General features: G+C 41.0%; 1 protein-coding gene and 1 long non-coding RNA gene across 2 annotated transcripts; one reads left to right on the top strand and one right to left on the bottom strand.

Moving 5' to 3' along the window:
* Positions 1–1,009: 1,009 nt before the first annotated feature.
* SCRG1 (stimulator of chondrogenesis 1) lies at positions 1,010–5,120 on the bottom strand. The gene is made up of 2 exons (XM_005239519.4): positions 4,885–5,120; positions 1,010–3,318 (listed from the first exon to the last, which is right to left on the bottom strand). Exons 1-2 carry the CDS (start codon positions 5,118–5,120, stop codon positions 3,264–3,266), a joined length of 291 nt encoding a protein of 96 aa, XP_005239576.1. The 3' UTR covers positions 1,010–3,263.
* LOC114012750 (uncharacterized) lies at positions 5,056–19,252 on the top strand. Its single transcript, XR_008745899.1, has 3 exons — positions 5,056–5,162; positions 7,803–8,043; positions 9,907–19,252. It is a non-coding gene; the product is annotated as an uncharacterized LOC114012750 (long non-coding RNA).
* The last annotated feature ends 414 nt before the right edge of the window (positions 19,253–19,666 follow it).

Below are 19,666 nucleotides of genomic sequence, written 5' to 3'. Positions count from 1 at the left end.
GATTTATTTATGAATGTACTTCAAGTTCTCATGATGCAACGCCTTTTAAAAAAAAAAAGCTGTAGCAGACTTGGCACTAGGTTTTTTTCCTGAGGTAAAAGGCTTTAAATGACAGTTCCAGTTGTTAACTGGGCAGAAATGGCTGAATAACACTTTCTTTTTCTCCCCTTTGGAAACAAGAATTGATGGGGGCTTTTCAGATTTGTTTATTCATCTTGTCATTGCTGGGATGTATGCTTCCAAGCACTGAGGCCTTCCTGCTGCTATATTAAAATGGAAAAAAAATGCAGCTCTCAAATTTCAAAGCTATAAGTACAGATGAAAAGACTGCTGCAGCTTACTGTGCTGAGAAATCCTTCCACTCAGTAAGAAATCCTGTAGCTGCTGACTTTTCCATTCATCTATACAGACTGCTGCTAAGATCTTAATTGGAGAAAGATAGAACCTGTGCTGGGTCAATGTGGTGTCTTCTAATAGACATACTGTTTCATTGCATGCATTAGCTCAGGCTTGTTTAAAGAAACCAAACAAAAAAAAAAAAAACCACCAGAAGTTATGGTAACATATGAGAACAATACCCAGCAATACTTTCGCTTTTAATTGAGTATCGAAGTCTGATGTTGAAGACTGTATTATTAATGACTTCTTGTTTTGTCATGTAACTGTTGTGCCGATCTAAACATGTGGTGTATGGAATATGATTTCTTTCTGCTTTAAGCTGCGCACATAGGTTGAAGAAAAGGCAGAGGGAAGACTGTTTTCATCTTGAAGCTGTGTCCTCCACTGCTTTAACTTGTTTGTTTAGCATTTGATGGAACTATTAACCTTATCAGATGTTTAAAAGCTTTTTCTTCATTTGGGGAAAAATAAGAAAGCAGTATTTCTATGGTCTAATCTGCTCAATGTTAATCTTGTGAGTTTTTCAAAAACTACTACTTTGGGCATCACTGCAACTAAGTTGCTCTTCTTTGGTTTTTTTGACCTGTGACACTTGATAGAACTGAGTGATGATAAACCCTAACCTCAAACTGGCTGCATTCCCAGTAGCTCTCGGTGGCCTGATTTTTCACTTGCATTGTCATGTATTTCCACAATAAACTTATGCGGTGTTGGCCTAAGTTCAAGGCAGTTAGTGATATCTAGCTAGTGGCAGCTAAAATTGGTAATCCTCCAAAGAGGTGTTTTAGTGCCGATTTCACTACAGTGACTGTGGTTTGCTAAATACCCTTTGCACACATTCAGCTTGTTGGTTTCAAAGTACTTGTTGCGTGAACAGCCAGGGAACCTGGTCAGGGATGGGGCATCCGAAGGATAAAGGCTCTTGCTCTGAGTGCGTGGCCAATGTTCTCACCTAGGCCTGGCAGAGAAACAAAAGCAAGTTTTTATGGGAAACTATTATTAAAGTAGTAGCCTATGTGACACTGTCCTTCTGCGTGTGGAAAGTGGCGAAATTTTTGCTCCAGTGGATTATGGATTTTCCAGGAGCTGTGGAAGGAAAGTAACTGAAAAGCATTTTCCAACTTTACTACCCAGATTTGCATCTGCCTTAAATTTTTTTGCTACTGCTGCTTTGGAGAGTGTGAATGCCAGGCATATGCAACATGATTCATGTAGAAACTAGATGGTACAAGCAACAGAAGTTACGTGCCCTTATTATTGCTAGCAGCTTACAGAGGGCTTTGCACAAGAGCAGATACCATATGTTTCCTTAGCAGAGCACTGTCTTTGGATACTTTTGACTGTGGGTTGCCAGATTTATGGGGTGTTTTTTTACCCATAATTGATGATTTGGTAGAAAGCCCAAATGACTCAGGAATAATTACTATATAAACCAAGCTTAAAAAGCCTGGTGTTAACAGTCAGTAGCCTAAAAAATTACTTGGCAAAAAAAGTACATGCAGATTTACTTGAAACATTTATTATTAGCTATGTATAATAAGTAACCAATGCTTGTTTACTAACAGAGGAAGAAAAACAGTCATTGTGATACCTCATACTGAATGTGAAATAAAACTGGTAAACCGGTGGTAGCAGTTTTTGTGGTATAGCGGTGTTAGATTATTAGATGAACAGTATACTTTCTGAGTGGAAAAGGCTCAATAGTTACATCAGTACTACACACTTACATGTGGCTGACTTGACAGCTACAGAGGTTTTTTTATATGTAAGACAATAAGCCTTAAGTTCAAGGGCTTTTGTTAAACTTAACGGCATAAATTTTTGGCTGTTTTTCTCTTGCACTGTGTTTGGTATTGGCAGGTGTTGAGGTGACCATGTATCTACAGTCTGGATTAAGATACCCCTTAAACATAAAGGCAATTACTTCTAACGTTTTGAGATACCTCTTTGTCCTCAGTTTCCTAGCTATTTCCTTACAGGGCTAGCCTAAAAATAAAAAGCCAGCATTTTAACTTAATTATGGGGTACTGTATTTCAAACAAGGCTTGATTAAAAAAAAGCTGCTTAAGTGTGGATTTTTACGTTGCTTTAACAGACCTTGCATCAGTCCCATCCTCTTTAGATGTCTTTTTGAATGAATGAAAAAAAAATCCTATTGTAACTGTTGTAGTATTTTAAATGTTCAAGGTTAAGATTAAGCAATTTCAGGTTTTACAGATTGCATAGTTAATGCAGGTCACCAGTCAGACATAATTAAGACCACAGTGTGCCTTAGTATTATTAATGTGAGTTTTACCTATTTTTTTTTCCCAGTGGAATTTTCAAATGCAAATAGTGAAAGTCTGTCTTTTTTATGTGCATGTTTTTTAAGATACCTCAATAGAACATGAGAGCTTGTCCCTGGCACTTCTGTCTGCAGAAGTGCCAGGGACAAGCAGCTTCAGCTTAAAACATTAGCTGTATGATGGCAGTAACGTGATAGGAAGCAGCACTGCTCTAGGTTGCTACGACGTGAAGGCTTAGGCTTGGAGTTTCTTCATCCAGACTAGCTGAGAATGTTGTGCTGAGTGACAGTTAGGCTTTTTGCTGGGGGATGCATATTAGGATGCATTAAGAGCTTGTACAGTAGTCTACACCATGATGGAAATAGTCAGCTACTAAATTTGAAAGTAGAATTTCTTAAGTATTTGAGATTCCAAAAAGGTATAGAAAGGAAACTTTTTACGGTGTGAAAAGAGGTGTGGTCCTGTGATTAGAAAGGAAGTTTTTGTTGGTGGTGGTGGGTTTGTTTTTCCTCTTGGAAAGCATATACCATGTGATTGTAGAACGATGTCTGTTGTCTTCACTGGCAGACTTGATGTCCATCACCGACTGTTGCAGGGGATCACAAAAGATATCTTTGGTCCAAAGAAAATACCCCTGAAAGATATTATCAGATATTTAAATAATTAGATCATTTGTTCATCAGAGTTTTAACGTAACATGCATTTTCAGCTGTGATTTATTTTTTTTTTTTTTTTAGTTCACAGAGAGATGGGTATATGTAGGATTACTGTGTTTGTGGGATACCCTTCCAGCAATGTAAATGCAGCTGCAGCTCTGGGTGAAGATCCTGCTTTTCTGCCTCAGCTGGCCTGGATTGGAAGTGATGGCAAAACTTCAATTGACTCACCAGTGTGCCAGGACTCCACCCTGGTATTTTAGCTTTGAGAAAGTAAACTTAATAAATACTAATTATTACAAAAATAAAGAACTTTGGCATGTGCACACGCACTGTTCAGTGCAATTTGTCCTGAGAGCAGACCTGCAAAGTAGGTCTTCTGTGCCTTAGGACGGTTGAAGGAAGACCTCCTTATGTATTTTTATCAAAGTGGCTTTATTAGGCTGCTCCAAGCTCAGAGTTTGAAGCTGGAAACCCAAAATGTGCTTCAGGGTGAGGACACCATACCTGGTTTTAGGGAAAGTGAAAGATGAAAAACTTACTTAAACCCTGCTTTCAGTTTGAAAGTGAAGTTTCCAGATTTAGAAGTCATTCCCACTTGGTTCAAATCTAGTGTCCTATGGAAGTGATGCAAAGTTGCCTTTTATTGGATTTTAGAGGACTTGAGAAACTTGGGTGGTAAAAGATGCATATGTAAAAAGCCATTTTTGTTTGCCTATATAATGCATCACATAGTGTCCCTGAAGTATTAGTAAGTTTTGAAGTGTTGATATTTTTAATCTGAATTTCCTGGAAAAAGATGTTGCTGGAAAGCTGAATGACATAATACCTCTTAATACATTTTATTACTTCAAACCAGCGTGGGCTGATGGTGTTTACTAACTCAGTTTTGTTGGGATGTACATTCTTTTTGTAAAACAACAACAGAAACACGTGGTCAGTGAGAACTTCACTGCTCAGCATTGTCAGCAGTTCCAGTGAGCCAGAGGAGCTGTTGTTCTTCAGCTAAATCTTGTTGTTCCCTTGTGGGCATTTGTTAACCCCTGTTCCCCCAGTTCACCTTCCTACTTTAAACAGCTGCCTCTATGGAATCTGATGTATGTGCATATGGCTTAGAATAGCAATACTGTTCTTCACTATGGAACAGAAATCAAACAGTTTTGTTTATAGTCCTGAAAACATCTTCATTGCTAAGTGTTGTGAATGAGGGTTTTATGTAGTTCTCGTTCTTGTTTTAGATAGAAGAGTCAAAGTTGGGTGATTTAAATGCTAGTCCCCTATAACAGGACATGCAGGTTTACAAAATATGCTAGGCAAGTCCTAGGTGAGCCCCTGAAAAATGAAACCTGAAAACTGGCAGTGTATCAGATAACTGGCTATCTCTTGATATCATTTCAAACCATCTGAAGCGATGAATTTCTTTGTAGTGATAGCTGATTCCAGCAGTGGGAACTGTAAAATGATGGAACTGTAATGGGAATGATGGAACTATAATGGGTGATCATACAGAACTGTACAAGTTTGTGAAATGAGTGTGATCTTACTTTGGGCAGCAGAGCAATTCATTCAAGTTGCAGTAGCAAATCACCTCACAGCCCTTCCCTTCCCAAAAGTGATCTTGCAGACCATCATCAATTTGTCGAAGATTCTCCATGCCTTCAGGGATGTTGTGACAGCTGTGGTCTTTCAGGGCCCTCTTGTAACAAGAGGGACGCCGGGAAGGCACCGCCAGGGTACCCAGGAGGGTGCTCAGCAGAAGCAGCGCCAAGACCATCTTCATTTTTGCGAAGCTTCCAGCAGCAGGGTGCTAAAGAGAAATGAGGTACGTGACACAGGTATAGCTGCCGAACAGATCTCTTTCCCCAATTCGCTTTCTGGCTTGCGTTTTTCTTTTCTTTCCTGTGAACTTTTGGAGGAGCCTGAGTGCTGGAGAGTGTTTTCTCCTAGGAGGTAAATAATATTGCAGCAGAATTGATACTCATTACTTTCTGTACAACCTTGGGAGTCCTTTCATTGGGAATTGAGGCTTCTGTTGCTGGCAATTTTGCTGTTTCTTTGGCCTCTCACCTTGAGAAAATTGCTTTGGGCTGGCCGTGTTCTCTCGGTGGTGTAAGCAAATGTATCAATTGCTACCAAACCAGGGGAAAATGTCCAGGTGTGTTTCTCTACCTTCCTGGCCATTTTGCTTGTCAAAACAAGAGTCACTCACATAAAATGAATAGTCTTTCCCCATCAAAGTTGCGGAAAAACTTTCTGCTGATTGAATCCTCCGTCACAGACCACTCACGAAACTGAAGCATTTTAACAGCAAAGGAGGTCTGGAGCTCTCTGCAGCGCTGCCAAGTGCCGCTGTCCTGGGCTGCAGGTTCCGCAATGATACAGCATTACTGAGAATTTCCTCTTTCTATTTTTTTCTTTTTTAAAATCTTTTTTTGGTACTGAAAGCTGCTTAATTGAGTCTTTGCACAGGAGGTCATTATGGTTTAATTGGCTTATTAAAAGACGGGATAAATTATCCCTTGCAAAGCTGTGTTAGCGACTAGGATTTCCATTGTCTGCATGAGCTTGTTTAGTGCTGGCTGTGCTATTCTGTGCTGCTTTGCAGAGACTGACCATGGCACATGTTTGGGTCAGACCCTTGAACGTGCATTCACCTTTAAATTAGCATTTGGAACAATGCTTCAGCCTAGACTTTATCAATATTAGGAAAGAGAGTGGGGTTTTACCTTGCCTCGTGAAAGGGGTCTGATATCTTACTGAATTTAAATCGGAATTCTGCTCTGCAAACTAACCTAAAGCAATGGCCAGCTCTGCCCAGCAAGCTCTCCCCAGGTGTTCCTCGCTGTACTTGTGTTAGCCTCAGGCAGAACTTTGCCGCCCTTCATCCTTTTGGCACTTTGGAGTCAGTTATGGGCTGGCCCTGGTCTGTCTGGTGAGGCTGCAGAACAGAGTGCTCCAGAGACTGACGAACGCAAAAATAACTAGGCATGGGGCAGTGTCTGATCAAAGGCTATCAAAGGCCAAGTTAAGGTGGCAGAGCTATTATATAGATTATAGAAAAAAAAGGCGTGCCAGCTATAGAGGTCAATTAATAGAGTCCCACTTGGGTTACTTCATAAAACTCTTGAGATCACCCTTGAAAAACAAACAGTAAGCTATTAAATGTATAGATTTACTGTATTTTGTAATAATTTGTCCTGGGTAATTATATCACCACCATAGCTATCCTGCTGATGTTCCATGTCTTCAGTTAATGAATGACATGCCAGAGACTATAAGAAAACTGGGAATTTGGATTCATATTTGGGGTAAAATGCTATACCTTGATGCTCCCCAATTATATTTTTCCATAAGGTTTTGTGCAAACTTGTTTTTTGAACACCAGTAGCCAAATAAAATATTAAAAAGTGGCCAATATATTAAAGAACATGATTGAAGTGAAAATAAGCTCTTGTGCACATTTTCATTTCTGTTGTAGAAGCAAAATTCATTGAATGATTCCTTTTAGTTTCCATGAACTTGTATGTGAACTTTTGAGTAGGAGACTCCTATAAACTACTAGTAATGGAGCCGTGGGGATCTATTTTTTAATTACCTTAGAGTGCAGTATTGAATAACATACTGTCTTTATTAGTTTTAGACCTCAAAACTACTTCTCAAATAAAGTAAACATTGTTCTGACTTTGCATAATGTTGGTTTTTAGACTTGAGTAAAGAATCTGTATTATTATAATAATGGTTTTATTTTGTAGGGGTATAAACACTGCAGTTATGAGGGTTCTGCTCAGAGAAGTCTAATGCTTAAAGAGAGCAAGTTTGTTTCTACTATACCTTGATAAATGCCAATGTTGAGAAGTACAATTTAACATTCTTCTGTTCAAATAACTGAGCTTAATTATTCAAGTATTTAATGGAAGAAAATTTCTGTGAAAGAGGAATTGGGGGGGGGGTGCCTTTGTTTCTTGTGATTGCATTATTTTGTGAGTTCTTCCCCTGAGGATGAGGCATTCCTAATATCTTGCTCTTCAGTATGTTTTTTATATTCCTAATAAGATGGGAGATCTTTCCCTACCTGGAGTTAAGCTGGAATGCTTCTTGAGCCTGTTGCCAGCTGCCTGCCTGCTCAAAATTTGTAGGAACTCATTCTGTCCTGAAAATGGGCAGATTTTCTATAGACTGTCAGATTGTTGGACTCAAAAATCATGACCTACAATTGAAGGTAACTCGGTACCTGCCTTGGAACATAACAGGATATTGCTGTAGTGCATCAAGAGGGTTTATATGGGTGACTGCCAAAATCATTTTTAGCAAAGTCAATATGCCAGTGAGCTGCGGATAGACAGCTTCACTAACAGGTCAGTTATGCACCTTACCAATGCTCAGCATTGTTATTATGAAGAAATGAATGTTTATTTTGTTATAATTTTATTTCTGCTTACATATTTTCTCTGGTTTTTTGCAGATCATAACCAAAAGGAAACTTTTTATCAAAAGGCCTTTCTTCAGAAGGTTGTTTCTTTCCTGTGAGAGAAAGAGCCCTATTTGCAGATGAAAGATTGCCAAGGGCCTCAAGCGTTTCATCAGCTCCCTGCACAGGATCGATGTGGATAAACTTGGCAGACCTTTCAGATGCAGCATCTCTTGCTGCAACTTCTTTTCCTGCATATGGTTGCACAGATGATGGAATGTCACTGATTGCCTAGGTAAAGAACAGAGCTAGCACGTGCATATTTCAAAATGCCTCATCTGCTTATTTCAAAGACTTTATCTGCTTTTGCATACCACAGAAACAGTCTTTTCTCATAAAACAGATCAGGGAAACATGATGAACAAATCCAGTCACTAAGGTGACTCAAAGTCTCGTTGCCAGCAAATGCCCTCTTATATCTCTTTATTTTATAAAACCTTCTGAAAAGGTAGCAACACCAATTGTGCTAAGCCTGACGAGGTTGCTCTGTTGAGATACATCATTTCATGTTCTAGCAGGAGTAAAGCCACCTAAAAATATTGAAAATGAGCTCCTTCCATTTGCATAAATTCTTGTCGGTTAATTACTTTGGTTGCTTTGACATGGTGTAAGTAAAGTTTGAGACCAAGCGCTGCTGAGAATACGAGTGCTTTGAAATAATTTGGAGTTTTGTATAAAGGAAAATGGTTTGGGAATATGCATGGTGAGTTAGGAATCGGTGCTATCCCTGCTCGTTCAGCTGGGAGTATGTGAATCACCCTGCCAGGCAATTTGGCACCACATAGCTTTGGATCTGCTAGATGTGGAGGTAGTCAGAAAAGACCAAAGAGGAAACCCCAAGTTTCAGCCTCCTTGGCTGTGAACAAGAGGGTAATATTTCATGAGAAGTGATGTTCTTTAAAGGTCACATGGTATTAGTAGGAGCTCAGGTGTTAGGGGACAGAAACAGGGAAAACTGAGAAATGGCACAATAATGTGTATTTCAGCACCTCTAGAGGTTGGGAAAAGATAAATATTTACAGTTTGGTCTGTCAGCTGTTAGATATACCCTTCAGAGTTAAGCAGGCTGCATTTCCCATTGCCTGGTGTTGAAAATAAGAAACACATTAATTGATACGCTTTTGGTGTACTGTCTTTTCCAATCTGTCCATGTGCTGGGTTAACATGCTGCTTTTACAGTGAAACAAATTTAAGATCTATTTGTTTCTTAACATGCATTGAGCTCAAGAACCAAAAACATCTATTAAAAATAAAATATCTTTTATTATTTATTTGTTTGTCAGGTTTCCATTTCAGAAACTCCTGTAAAATGTTAAGCTATACATTTAATATTTAGGTGTGTTACTGTGTAAAAGGTTTATTAGTGCATTCCTAAGAAATCATTACACAAGAGCTGCATAACTGATAATATTATGAAGAGGGTTTTTCCATTTAAAAAAAATCCTTCAAATCTATTTTGCTTGAACAGTTGGTGCATTGTAAGGACAGCAGCTATTCCACTGAGGATGAATTCAATGAATTACCGCTTTGTAATTACCATAAATACCCTGATTCTTCCCAGAAATTGAGTTCTCATTGAAACCCATTTAGTTTTCTTAAAGACAGCAATTTGTTGTGAACACACCTCTCTCCATAGTCACCAATTTTGCAATTATACTGAGCACTTGAAAGTGATATGTTTAATGACTTCAGATATTAATATGTAGCATCTAACTTCGAAGAGCAAGATAGTAAAAGAATTATCTTTAGCTTGAACATATCCATGCATCTGGCTTGAATACTGTCTCTTACCTACAATTTATCTGTTTTCCCAAATCATCTTCCGCATGTTCCCATATATATTTCCAATTCTCTTCTGTAACTAGCATCAAGCAGAACAAGTGTACAAGGATGATTTCAGGAGCAAGACATACCTTTCTCTTCTGCTTCACCTCCACTTTCTTGGTAGCTGTATCTTTTTTAGATGTACCCAGAGAGAGCTAGAGCTGGCGGGGATGAAAAGAGGGAGGGAGGGAAGGAAGGCTGATGGGAGATGCTGTACAAACAGCCCTTTGTTTGTCCTAACTTCTGCCTGCCACTGACGGGCTCTCTTCTCCAGCGAGGGGCCAGAGGATGGGCTTCAAGAGCTACCTCTTTCAGTCAGTGCCAACCTGGAAAAAAACACAGAAAGTATCCTTTCCAGTAGGAAACGATTAGTTCATTCAGGATCCAGTGAGAAGGTGTCTCCTCTGAGAGCAAAGCCACATATCCAGAGTGGGGGAAGAGGAAACACCTCATGGAGTAACAATGGAGTACGAGCAGGCTGGGGGCAGTGGGAAGGAGTGGGCCCCCAGGGTTGCACAGGCAGAACAATGTGGTTGCTGGACAGATGCCTTGTGTTGTGTTGGGTGGAGAAAAGCAGACCTAGCCAACAACCTCATGCAATACTTTAATTCCTGGCTTTGGGATTCTTTCCGGTTTTTGCAACTGAAATAAAAACCCCCTGTAATTACTCTAACCGGGCTGCTAGTACAGCATACTCAATGCACTGAGTTCCTTGCTGACCAGACATTTAATCAAGAGGTTGATTGAACGGTATTTCAGAGGAAGTTACTTTAGACTACTATAGCTAATCAAATGATCTGGTACCATAAAAACACACAACAAGGTTCTTAAATGGAATCGAAGTATTATGTATTAATGAGAAAATAGTCTTGAGGGTGAAGCATGTGTCCTCATATTTCTGTTGCAGTTTGGCCCTTGTTCTATTACCGCCATCCTGGATCTATTTTGTGATGTGGGTGAATAGAGATGGATGATTGCCCCTTAGCTGTTGAAGCCATAATTCTTACATTTTCCAGTCTGCCTAGTTTTGATTCTGATCTTGCTTTGTGAGAGTTCAGGGGGTTTTCTGCCTGTTGGGCTGCTTGCAGGACAGAGGTTTGTTAGGAGTGTGAAAAGGTGCCTCTGCTCAGCTGACTCTGTTCACAATTTGATGTCACGGTGCTTATTCAGTTTGATTTATCATATGCCAGAAGCGAACTAGGGCCTCTATAAGAAGTGCATGTCCCATCTGCTGCTGCCTCAGCAAGGAAAGTAGGCAAAGGGCACAGATGCTTTGAAGCAAACCTCTTGAAACTGAGCCTACCTACTCGTGGTGGTCCCATCCAACAGGGTGTTCCCCCTCTCTGCTGGGGATGGGCAGCCAGGACAGCTGAAAGCAGGGTGGATGGTTGTACCTCTGCCTCTAGTTCAGATTAGAAACATCAGGCAGGACATCCTTTGCTACTGCTGTTATGGGCATGGCAATTTAAAAGGGGGGGGAGGAGATAGCTGCAGACAGCACGGGCAGAACAGGATATCCTTGCCTTTTCAGGGTGACAAAATGCCTGGCACTGCCTCTGCTTTTCTGCAGAAATTCTTTTCTGGTGCAGATCCTGGCCACAGCAGTCCATGCCTTAGATGAGATTATCCTAATGCCTCTGGGAGCGTGCAGCGTTCCAGGGCAGCGCTGTGCTGCGGGGGCAGGCTGTGAGCCTGGTGCCCATCTCCAAGGGGAAGCTGTAAGCAGGAATAAAACTCAGAGGAGGGAATGAGAGCATATTGTGCTGGTGCTGTGACTTTGGATGTCTTTTTAGTTAACTGCAAATAAATTTTGGTATGAGTAATTTGAAGTTTTTATCAGAAGATACAATGTAATAAAAGTGTATTAGTAGCATTCCCTTGCTGCCCAAGGGAAGTTCTCTTGTGTTTTCCAGGGAGTAGCTGCGTTTCCAGAACACGTTCAGAGAGCCGTGCTGGAACGTGGACTGATAGTTATGTTTACAAAGTGTGTGAGTGATAGTTTTCTTCAGGAAACGTCCCGCTGCATTTTGAGAAAGGATAGTTCTAACAAAGCTGGTGTTTTACTGGTGTGATGATTTTAGGGATTTTTCCCCCCCCCCCGCCCCTCTCCTTCCATAGCCCCACATATGATGTTTTCAGTCACTGAAAGCATTCAGGAACAGGAGGAAACTTTCTCCTTCATGATGCAGTTTCAGAGTAGAGACTGGGAAGCAGATTGGGATTTAGAGGAAACAAAAGTTTTAGGGAATTTCAGCAGGGAAATGCAACCTAAGAGGAGGCAAGAGAAGGAACAACTCTTCGAGGTGTGCAAAGCGAGGCAGTTTATAGGAAAATGCATTGAAGGGCAGGGCAGCCTGCAAAGGGAGAAAGCAAACTGCAAAGCAGTACTTCAGATCTTACCTCCTTTTCCCTTTCTCCACTGTTCCCCTAACCCGTTGCCCCAAATACCTGTTTCTGTACTGACAGGGTCTCCAGCCCTGGTGACCCTTTCTTTATTTTCAGTTTCCTCCTGCCTTTTTGCTCCGGCACCATGTCCCCAGCGGGCTCAGCAGCTGGTGTCTGGTGCAGGCTGGCAGGGTGCCAGCCATGACAGAGGGGTATTGAAAATCGCAGAGGCTTTTTGTTCCCCACCATGGCATCTGGGAGCTGCAGGAGAACCGTAAGGAAATCCTGCTCTTTCACCCTCCTTCATCGGTGCAGTAATCCCGAGTCATGTTCAACTCCTTATATTTAAATACCCTGCTTTAGATGTATACATATCTGCTCCTCTCTGAAGAGGTATGGCAATATTAGAGGTAAGATGCAAAGTAGAGCTGCTTTGGCTTTGTTTGTTTGTTTGTTTTCATTTTGTTTCCCAGGCTAGAGCTGTTGGAGCCAGCAAGAAGTGATGGCCCATGAGGAGGCAGTGGCAGATGGAGGCAGGAGGGGGTGGTGAAAAGGTAGCAGCAGCAATCCATAGGAGAGAAGTAGTTTTCAAAGGAGAACAGCCCCTGATAGGGTGAGAAGGAGGAAAGAAAAAGCAGCAATGAAATTCAGCCACAAAAGCGTGGCTGCCTCTGACATACAGCACTACTCTAGACTAAATCTGTGTAATGTGCCCTGGGAAAATAATCTTACTTTTTAATTTTATTTTTTGAAATATTCAGTATTCTAAATGTGCTTTGCATTTTGAACGTGAGCCACACAGGTTTAGGTTTTTTCTGTAAACAAAAATCACTTTGCATCTTATTGTATCCTTGATATCAACGCTCAGCTCTTCACAGGGTGACAGTGAGAAATACCGATGCTTCTCCACTCACATTAAATCTTCTTAAAAGATACCACTTAACCTATGAGTCAGCCAGCTCATTAATACACAGAGTTTATATGAAGAGATCTATAAGGAACCTCAGAACCTGATTTTGGCAGATGATGCAGTCTAAAACTTGTACTTGAAGATTATAAAGGAATGTAAGTATTGTACGGATGCATAAAGACCTGGGAGACTTAATGCCAGTGGTAATGACAGTGCCAGCACAGCTAAGGCATTAACTGCTGTCATTATTTGTTACAGGATCACAGTGGGTAGGGTGCCTTGGAGTCAGTCTTCAGCACAATGGATTTTTAAGCAGAGATAAAAATCTTACATGCTCATTTTGCAAATATTCACATGTAAAACGAATATAACTCGCATTGCACTCCTCATGCCATGCCTTCCATCACTCAGCATCTATAATGTCACTCAGAAAAAGTATTTGAAAATGGTTTTTTACGCTTTTAGCTTGTGTAATTTTAATTGTGTGCCCTTTGTTCTGTTGTTGATTGGTTTTAGAAAAATGTCTGTGCTGTTAAACACTCTACAATTGCCTCTGCAGTTCCTGCATCTGATAATTTGCTTTTTACCTTGTACATGCTTTACCCTGGGGGATTCGTCTGAGTTTTCTGGAGCACTGTTCATTGTTCTGAAGAAACTGGGGGTACGGTAGTTCTTGCTCATGCCTTTATTGCTGGGTGCTGATTTACTTCCAGTGGCTGTTCTCTGTGGAGTCCCAGAGCCCCTCTGTTTCCCTTCTCTCTCTGATTTTTGGCTTCCTGGTTTAGCTGTTAGTTTTCTCAACTTTTTATGCAGGCTGCAATCTGTGCTTGGTTAAAATTTGCAACACGGAACACTGGGCTAATCAAAGGCATCTTTTAGTGTATTTCCTCAGATCAGCGGTCTATTGGCATGCTCAGGCTCTTGCTGCTTTTCTGTGAAGGCAGAGAGGATACAGATATTCAGAACCTGTTGATGCTATGAACTATAAAGTCCAGACAGGCCAAATGAGTTAATGTTGTAAGCATGTACATATAAAGTCTGGTGTCTCAGGCTGGCAAAGGAATCTGAATGTATTACAGAAAAAACACTCTAAAATGGGAAACTGTTCCCAGTTACCGGCCATCGCAGATACTGGTTGTCTGATACTTAGAAATCCATGTCTGGTCTGATTTGTTTGTTGATTCAGGATGTTATGGGGTTTTGTATGGCATTTTTTTACTGCTTTGCTAGGAATTAGCTATTTATACCTAAAGGCACGTGGCCTTGAGGATGTGGAGCATTCTGCAGCTGCTGAAGTTGGTTGGTGCCAGGAGTGTGATAGAAAACAGAGATACCTTTGTCTCTATCACCTGTGCTTATTTCTCTGTAGTTAAAGGAAAAAAAAAAATAATATAAAACAAAAAAACCAAACTTACATTAATTGTAAGGTCTGATTTAGTTTTCCTTAATCACCACCACTAAAAACATTACAGATACTGCACTGACTTTTGAAGTCCTTGATCACACCACTGCCTTTTGCCTGTACAGGGTAGCTCTGACCCTGCACAAGACTGCTTGCTGGGCATTCAGCCCTGGGGTGCTGCAGAGAGACTGTAAGGCTTGTCCAGCCCTCAGACTTTCACCCCTGCTGCTCATCCATGTGGTCACCAACAATACAGCCAGCAGAGACCTGGAAAGTATCAAGTGTGACTGCATGGGGCAAAAGCATCTTTGCCAACAGGCTGGCCAGCCTGATGAGGAGAGCTTTAAACCAGAAACAACAGGGGAAGGAGAGGGCAACCCCTAACTGAGTGAGGAAGCAGTGGCAACCTCAGGAAGCTTGCAGAAGAAGCAGGAGTGGAGGAAGGAGACCATGCACCTAGTGGCTAGGCTGCCACTCAAAAAGCCTGGAGAAATAGGCTGGCAGGAGCACCATGATGTTCAACAAAAGCAAATGCAAAGTCCTGCACCTTGGGAAGAACGGCCACATGCATTACAACAGGCCGGGGACTAACTGGTTGGAATGCAGCTTTGGAGAGTAGGACATAGGGTCCTGGTAAGCACCAAGTTGGACATGAGCCAGCAGCGGACCTTTGCAGCAAAGAAGGCCAACAGTGTCCTGGTCTGCACTAGGAGAAGTGTTGCCAGCAAGCTGAGGGAGGTGAGCGTTCCCCTCTGCTCTTCTCTGGTGAGACACACCTGGAGCGCTGGACCCAGATTCAGGTGACCTAGAATAAAAGAGCTGTGAACAAACTGGAGGCCACTGAAGGGCCGCAAAGGTGATTTATGGACTGGAACATCTATTGTACAAAGAGGATGGGACAGCTGGGACTCTCCAGCATGGAGAAGGGAAGACCCACCAGGGATCTTATCTATCTATTTAAAAACACCCAGTGGGGACTGGGTAATGAAGATGGAGCCAGACTCTCCTCAGTGGTGCCCAGTGACAGAGCAAGAGGCAATGGGCACCAGCGGGAACACAGAAGATTCCATTTCAAAACCCAAATAACTTGTTTACCTGTGATGAAGGTCACAGTGCCCACAGAGGCTGTGGAGATCTCCTTAGAGGTATTAAAACCCCAGGTAAAAACAGTCCTGGGCAACTTGCTACAGCTGACCCTGCTTGAGCTGGGGAGCTGGACTAGATGATCCCAAGGTGCCTTCCAGCCTCAACTACTCTGTGACTTCAGCCCCATGCGCAAATGGAAGTCAATTGGCAGCCCAGCACAGGCTCAGAACTGTGATCACCTGTACTGAGTGCATCGTCTCAAATAAGCTCATGTAACGGTGGTTTGACAAAGTAAATCTTTTGTTTGCAGACTTTTTACTGGTCCCTGTCACCCTTTGTCAGGTCACAGCCCAGATGTCCTGTGAGAACAGCAACCTCCCTGCATCACGGCAGGCGACTGTGCATGCTACTATTTGTTTCTGAACTGTCAGGTATGAATAGACAATTCAGTTTCCTTAAGAGCCTCTGGTGAGGGATTTTTGCCAAAAACTTTCTGGAAACTGAAGTACTGCAATAGAAGCTGAATCCCCCTTATCCGCTTAATCACAGTTCATCTGACGCTGGTGTTTTTCCTGCTTTACCTGCCAGAAGTAGTTTTAGGCATATAAAAGCTTAAAGGATTACTGCCTTTGAGTGTCACCAGAACCTCTTCATTTGTTGATAGATAACAATGAGGTAATTTTATTGAGAGGAGAAGGATTTGTTTTTCTATTAACTAACACAGAGTAATAGTCACAGTTCTGAAGTACTCGTCCTGTTTTTGCAAAGTTGCCCATCCAGACTCTCTCATCAAAGGAACTGATACCTTCAGCATCTACTACACAGTCCTTTGATAACTTCAAATTAACTTACAAAGGTTTTGTATCTGTAAAGGGTTGTAGCTGCTGAGCAGAATTGCTGCTGTCAGTACCAGGTCTTTGATTCCTACAACTACTGGTAGCAAATGTTACCCACCTTAGGGATCATACAAAATGGCTAGTAAATCCACAAGTGTTAATGAAGGTGATGGTGTTCATAGCTGTGTGCTTACATTATTTCATATCTTGTGAGGTGAAGACTTTGGAGACTTGTTAGCGACAGCTATGTATCAATCCCAAATGAAGCCACACACAAGGCATTTAGGTGTTTCACCCAAACACTACTGCTGTTGGCAGATACAGTGCTCTGCATCCCTCTGAAATATATCTAAAAAAAGATCCTTGGCTCTTAGCTGTAGTAAAAGGATGGAGATGAAGAGAGGAACATCTCCACAGTCTCATCTGGGCTCTTCCCCATGCAAAGTGGGACAGCATGTTTTACTGCTGGAAGGGCTGTCTTAAGTATGCTGGAGGCCCTAGCTAAATACTTGCTGGGCTTCTCTACCATAACGAATAAGGAAGGGCTTTACTGACTTACGTTTAAATTGAGCCTTTTATTCTGGACTCAAACCAACAAGTCAAAACATCAGTGTCTTATGCCTACAAGCTCCAGGCTCTGGTCATAACTGACACTGAGAAAGTCTGCTGCCTAGACTTTTAGGTAGCAAAACTACAAATCACAGCTGAAACCTTTTTTGAAGGATATTGGACTTGACACTCACCAGAGACAAATAATATGGTCTTATTTGTAGTGTATGTCAGTGCAGCTCATCTTTAATAAGCTTTAACTACAAAAGAAGACCATTTACTGTTGTAGTTTACTATCATCATAACCCAGAAAAAAACCACAAAGGAATGCTATTTGTGGAAACGTGAAATTCAGCTTATCAATATTTACTGCCAGGCAGGAGCTGAGCAGGGATGATTATTCTCTTGCTGAAGTATGCAGCTCACAACAAATACCTTTCATGTTCACCCAGGTCACTACAGTCAAGCACATTACTTTTCTGATGCTATTTGATTTCCTCAGTATTCATAGACCTTAATTAAATTGAAAAACCAAGTCATATACTGATGTCTTTATATGCCTTTTTGGTGACCCTTAAGTCAATAAAGACTTGGGTTCTGTGAGGAACAGTTTTGGTAACCCCTTCAAGGGTACTTAGGTGACTGCTTCATTGTTGCATGTTTCTTGTCATCAAGAGCAGTGTGAACAGTTCCCAGAGCTTTTAACTTTGCATTTAAATTGGATATGTCAAGTCTTACAGTAGGTCTCTGATTTTGAAGGTTTGATAAGAATATACATCTTTACAAGGTAACTTTTATGTGGTATCTGATATCAATGTGTATGTATAGGTCCTCAATTTCTTGTACAATCTTCCTTGGGTCTGAGACTGAGAACTTAATCTAAAGAATCGTCAAAAATGCTTTCCAGACTGTCCCTGCTTCAACGGAGACTTAAAAGCTTCACATTCAGGGTATCTGGAACTGAATTATCACTTTACAATCTTTGTGCAGACCTTTGATTGTATTAGCAAGACCTGACAGTTGAGTGTTAGGTAAACATTATGCAACTCTTCAACTTGGACCTAGTAGTGTTGAACACAGTGTTGAACACAGTAAATAGCCCAAGAAAAAGGACAATTTTGCATAAAGCAAAAACTATGAAGCAATTTACTGCTGCCTTCAGCAATCTCGGTGCTCATTAAGCTTAAGATATATCCAACACATGGAAAATACAAAAATAGTTTGACCCGGGAATACTATGTATATTTACGTAAATGTTTATATAAAATTATTATTTTATATATATTGCCTTATGCCTGTCACCACCAAATTAATCAGGACATATCTTTCTCCTTTAAAAATATCATCACCATATTTGCAAGATAGCTCTACGGGAGTAAACTATAGAAACTATTCCATCTGGGCTTTTGTTTATATATATCACAACATAAAAGTTTAATTGCTTGTATGATATGCATTTACAGCATAGTTCCCGCTAAATGATTAATATTTTGAGGGGGGTGTTGGGTTTATGGTTAATAGTTCAGAAACAATTGGAGGCAAACCTTTCTGTCTGGTAGGGTGACAACCCAAGCGTGAGCATTCTTCACATTTCTTGAGGCATGCTCTTTAAGGAGAGAGCTGGTTAACTGGTTCAAAAGGTTAACCAGTTTCCTGTTTCCTACATATCTTTCTCTGGTTTGTTGTCCTGTAATAGAACTGTCTCCCTGGGATTCACAACTCAAGTAATAATGATTACTTCAGTTCTAATTACATTTAACCCCTCTTGCAATGCTGTTCCTCACTGTTGAACTTCATTAATTCTGAGTCAGTTTTACCAGATCGCTCTTGTCAGTACCAACGCATTAGCATACACAATTCAGAGACCATTTTAATACCCTGAAATATAAGCTGTCTCAGCACAGTCACTGAAAGAGTTTGTACAGTTTGACAAATCTGTTCTTGAAAATAACCGACGTCCAAAGCAGCAGATTGACTTCTAGGTGGTAAATATTCACCATTTACAAATTCATCATGAGGAGTTCGTGCTTGAAAACTGCATTAAATATCTTGGGTTTGCTTTCTCACCAACTGAATAAACATAGGAAGGCTTACTTTAATCCTAGTCCTCATTCTGCCAGTTCTTCAGGGCTTTTAGTTATCCAATAGGAAAGTAATTCATTGTTAATTGTATACTGTAAAGCTGGATTTCCTGAAAAGTGTGAAGACTCTTGTGGTTTGAATATTCCTGCAGTGTTTACTGTAATGCCCTTTTCTTTGCTTGCCTTCTGTATGGTACACCTTATGTAATTAATCATTTGGTAAGTTCTCCTTTTGGATAAGGATTAATTTCTGCTCTCCTATTACTTCATGATGAGCCTAATTTCATGTGAAAAATAAACCTAAGCATAGCTGATTTGCTGCTTTTTCTTTTTTTTTTTTTGCTGTTCCATTTCTATCATTGTCCTATCACAAATAAAGCTCAGAGAACATCACCCCCAAAGCATATAAATTGTAAAAGTACGAATGCTGTTGACAGCACGCCATAGCAGTATACCAAAGGTGGGCTCTGAAGTGGAATAAATCAGTCTTCCAGTGGCCACGACTTATCCCTGACTGGTCACACTTAATCACTAGGTAGGTAACGATTTTTCTAAAAAAATCACTTTGGTAGGTATCGCATATTTGCTTAAGGCTTTTATTCTCCCAGTTTACGCTTTGAAGAGGGTGCATGTCAGTCATAGGTTGTTTTGGCACTGGCTGCTCAGCAGCTGGGATGTCTTAAATTTAAACTCCAAGGCTTGGTTCTGCTCAGGATGACTAATAGAGGAGGGGGACAATGTGTCTCTGGAACCCCTACCAGCTCCCTGGAACACTTGCCCTTGGT

This window comes from Falco peregrinus, chromosome 2 (assembly GCF_023634155.1).
Source record: "Falco peregrinus isolate bFalPer1 chromosome 2, bFalPer1.pri, whole genome shotgun sequence".
Taxonomy (NCBI): domain Eukaryota; kingdom Metazoa; phylum Chordata; class Aves; order Falconiformes; family Falconidae; genus Falco; species Falco peregrinus.
Note: the sequence above shows the minus strand (reverse complement) of the source record. Positions and strands in the feature narration are given on the sequence as shown.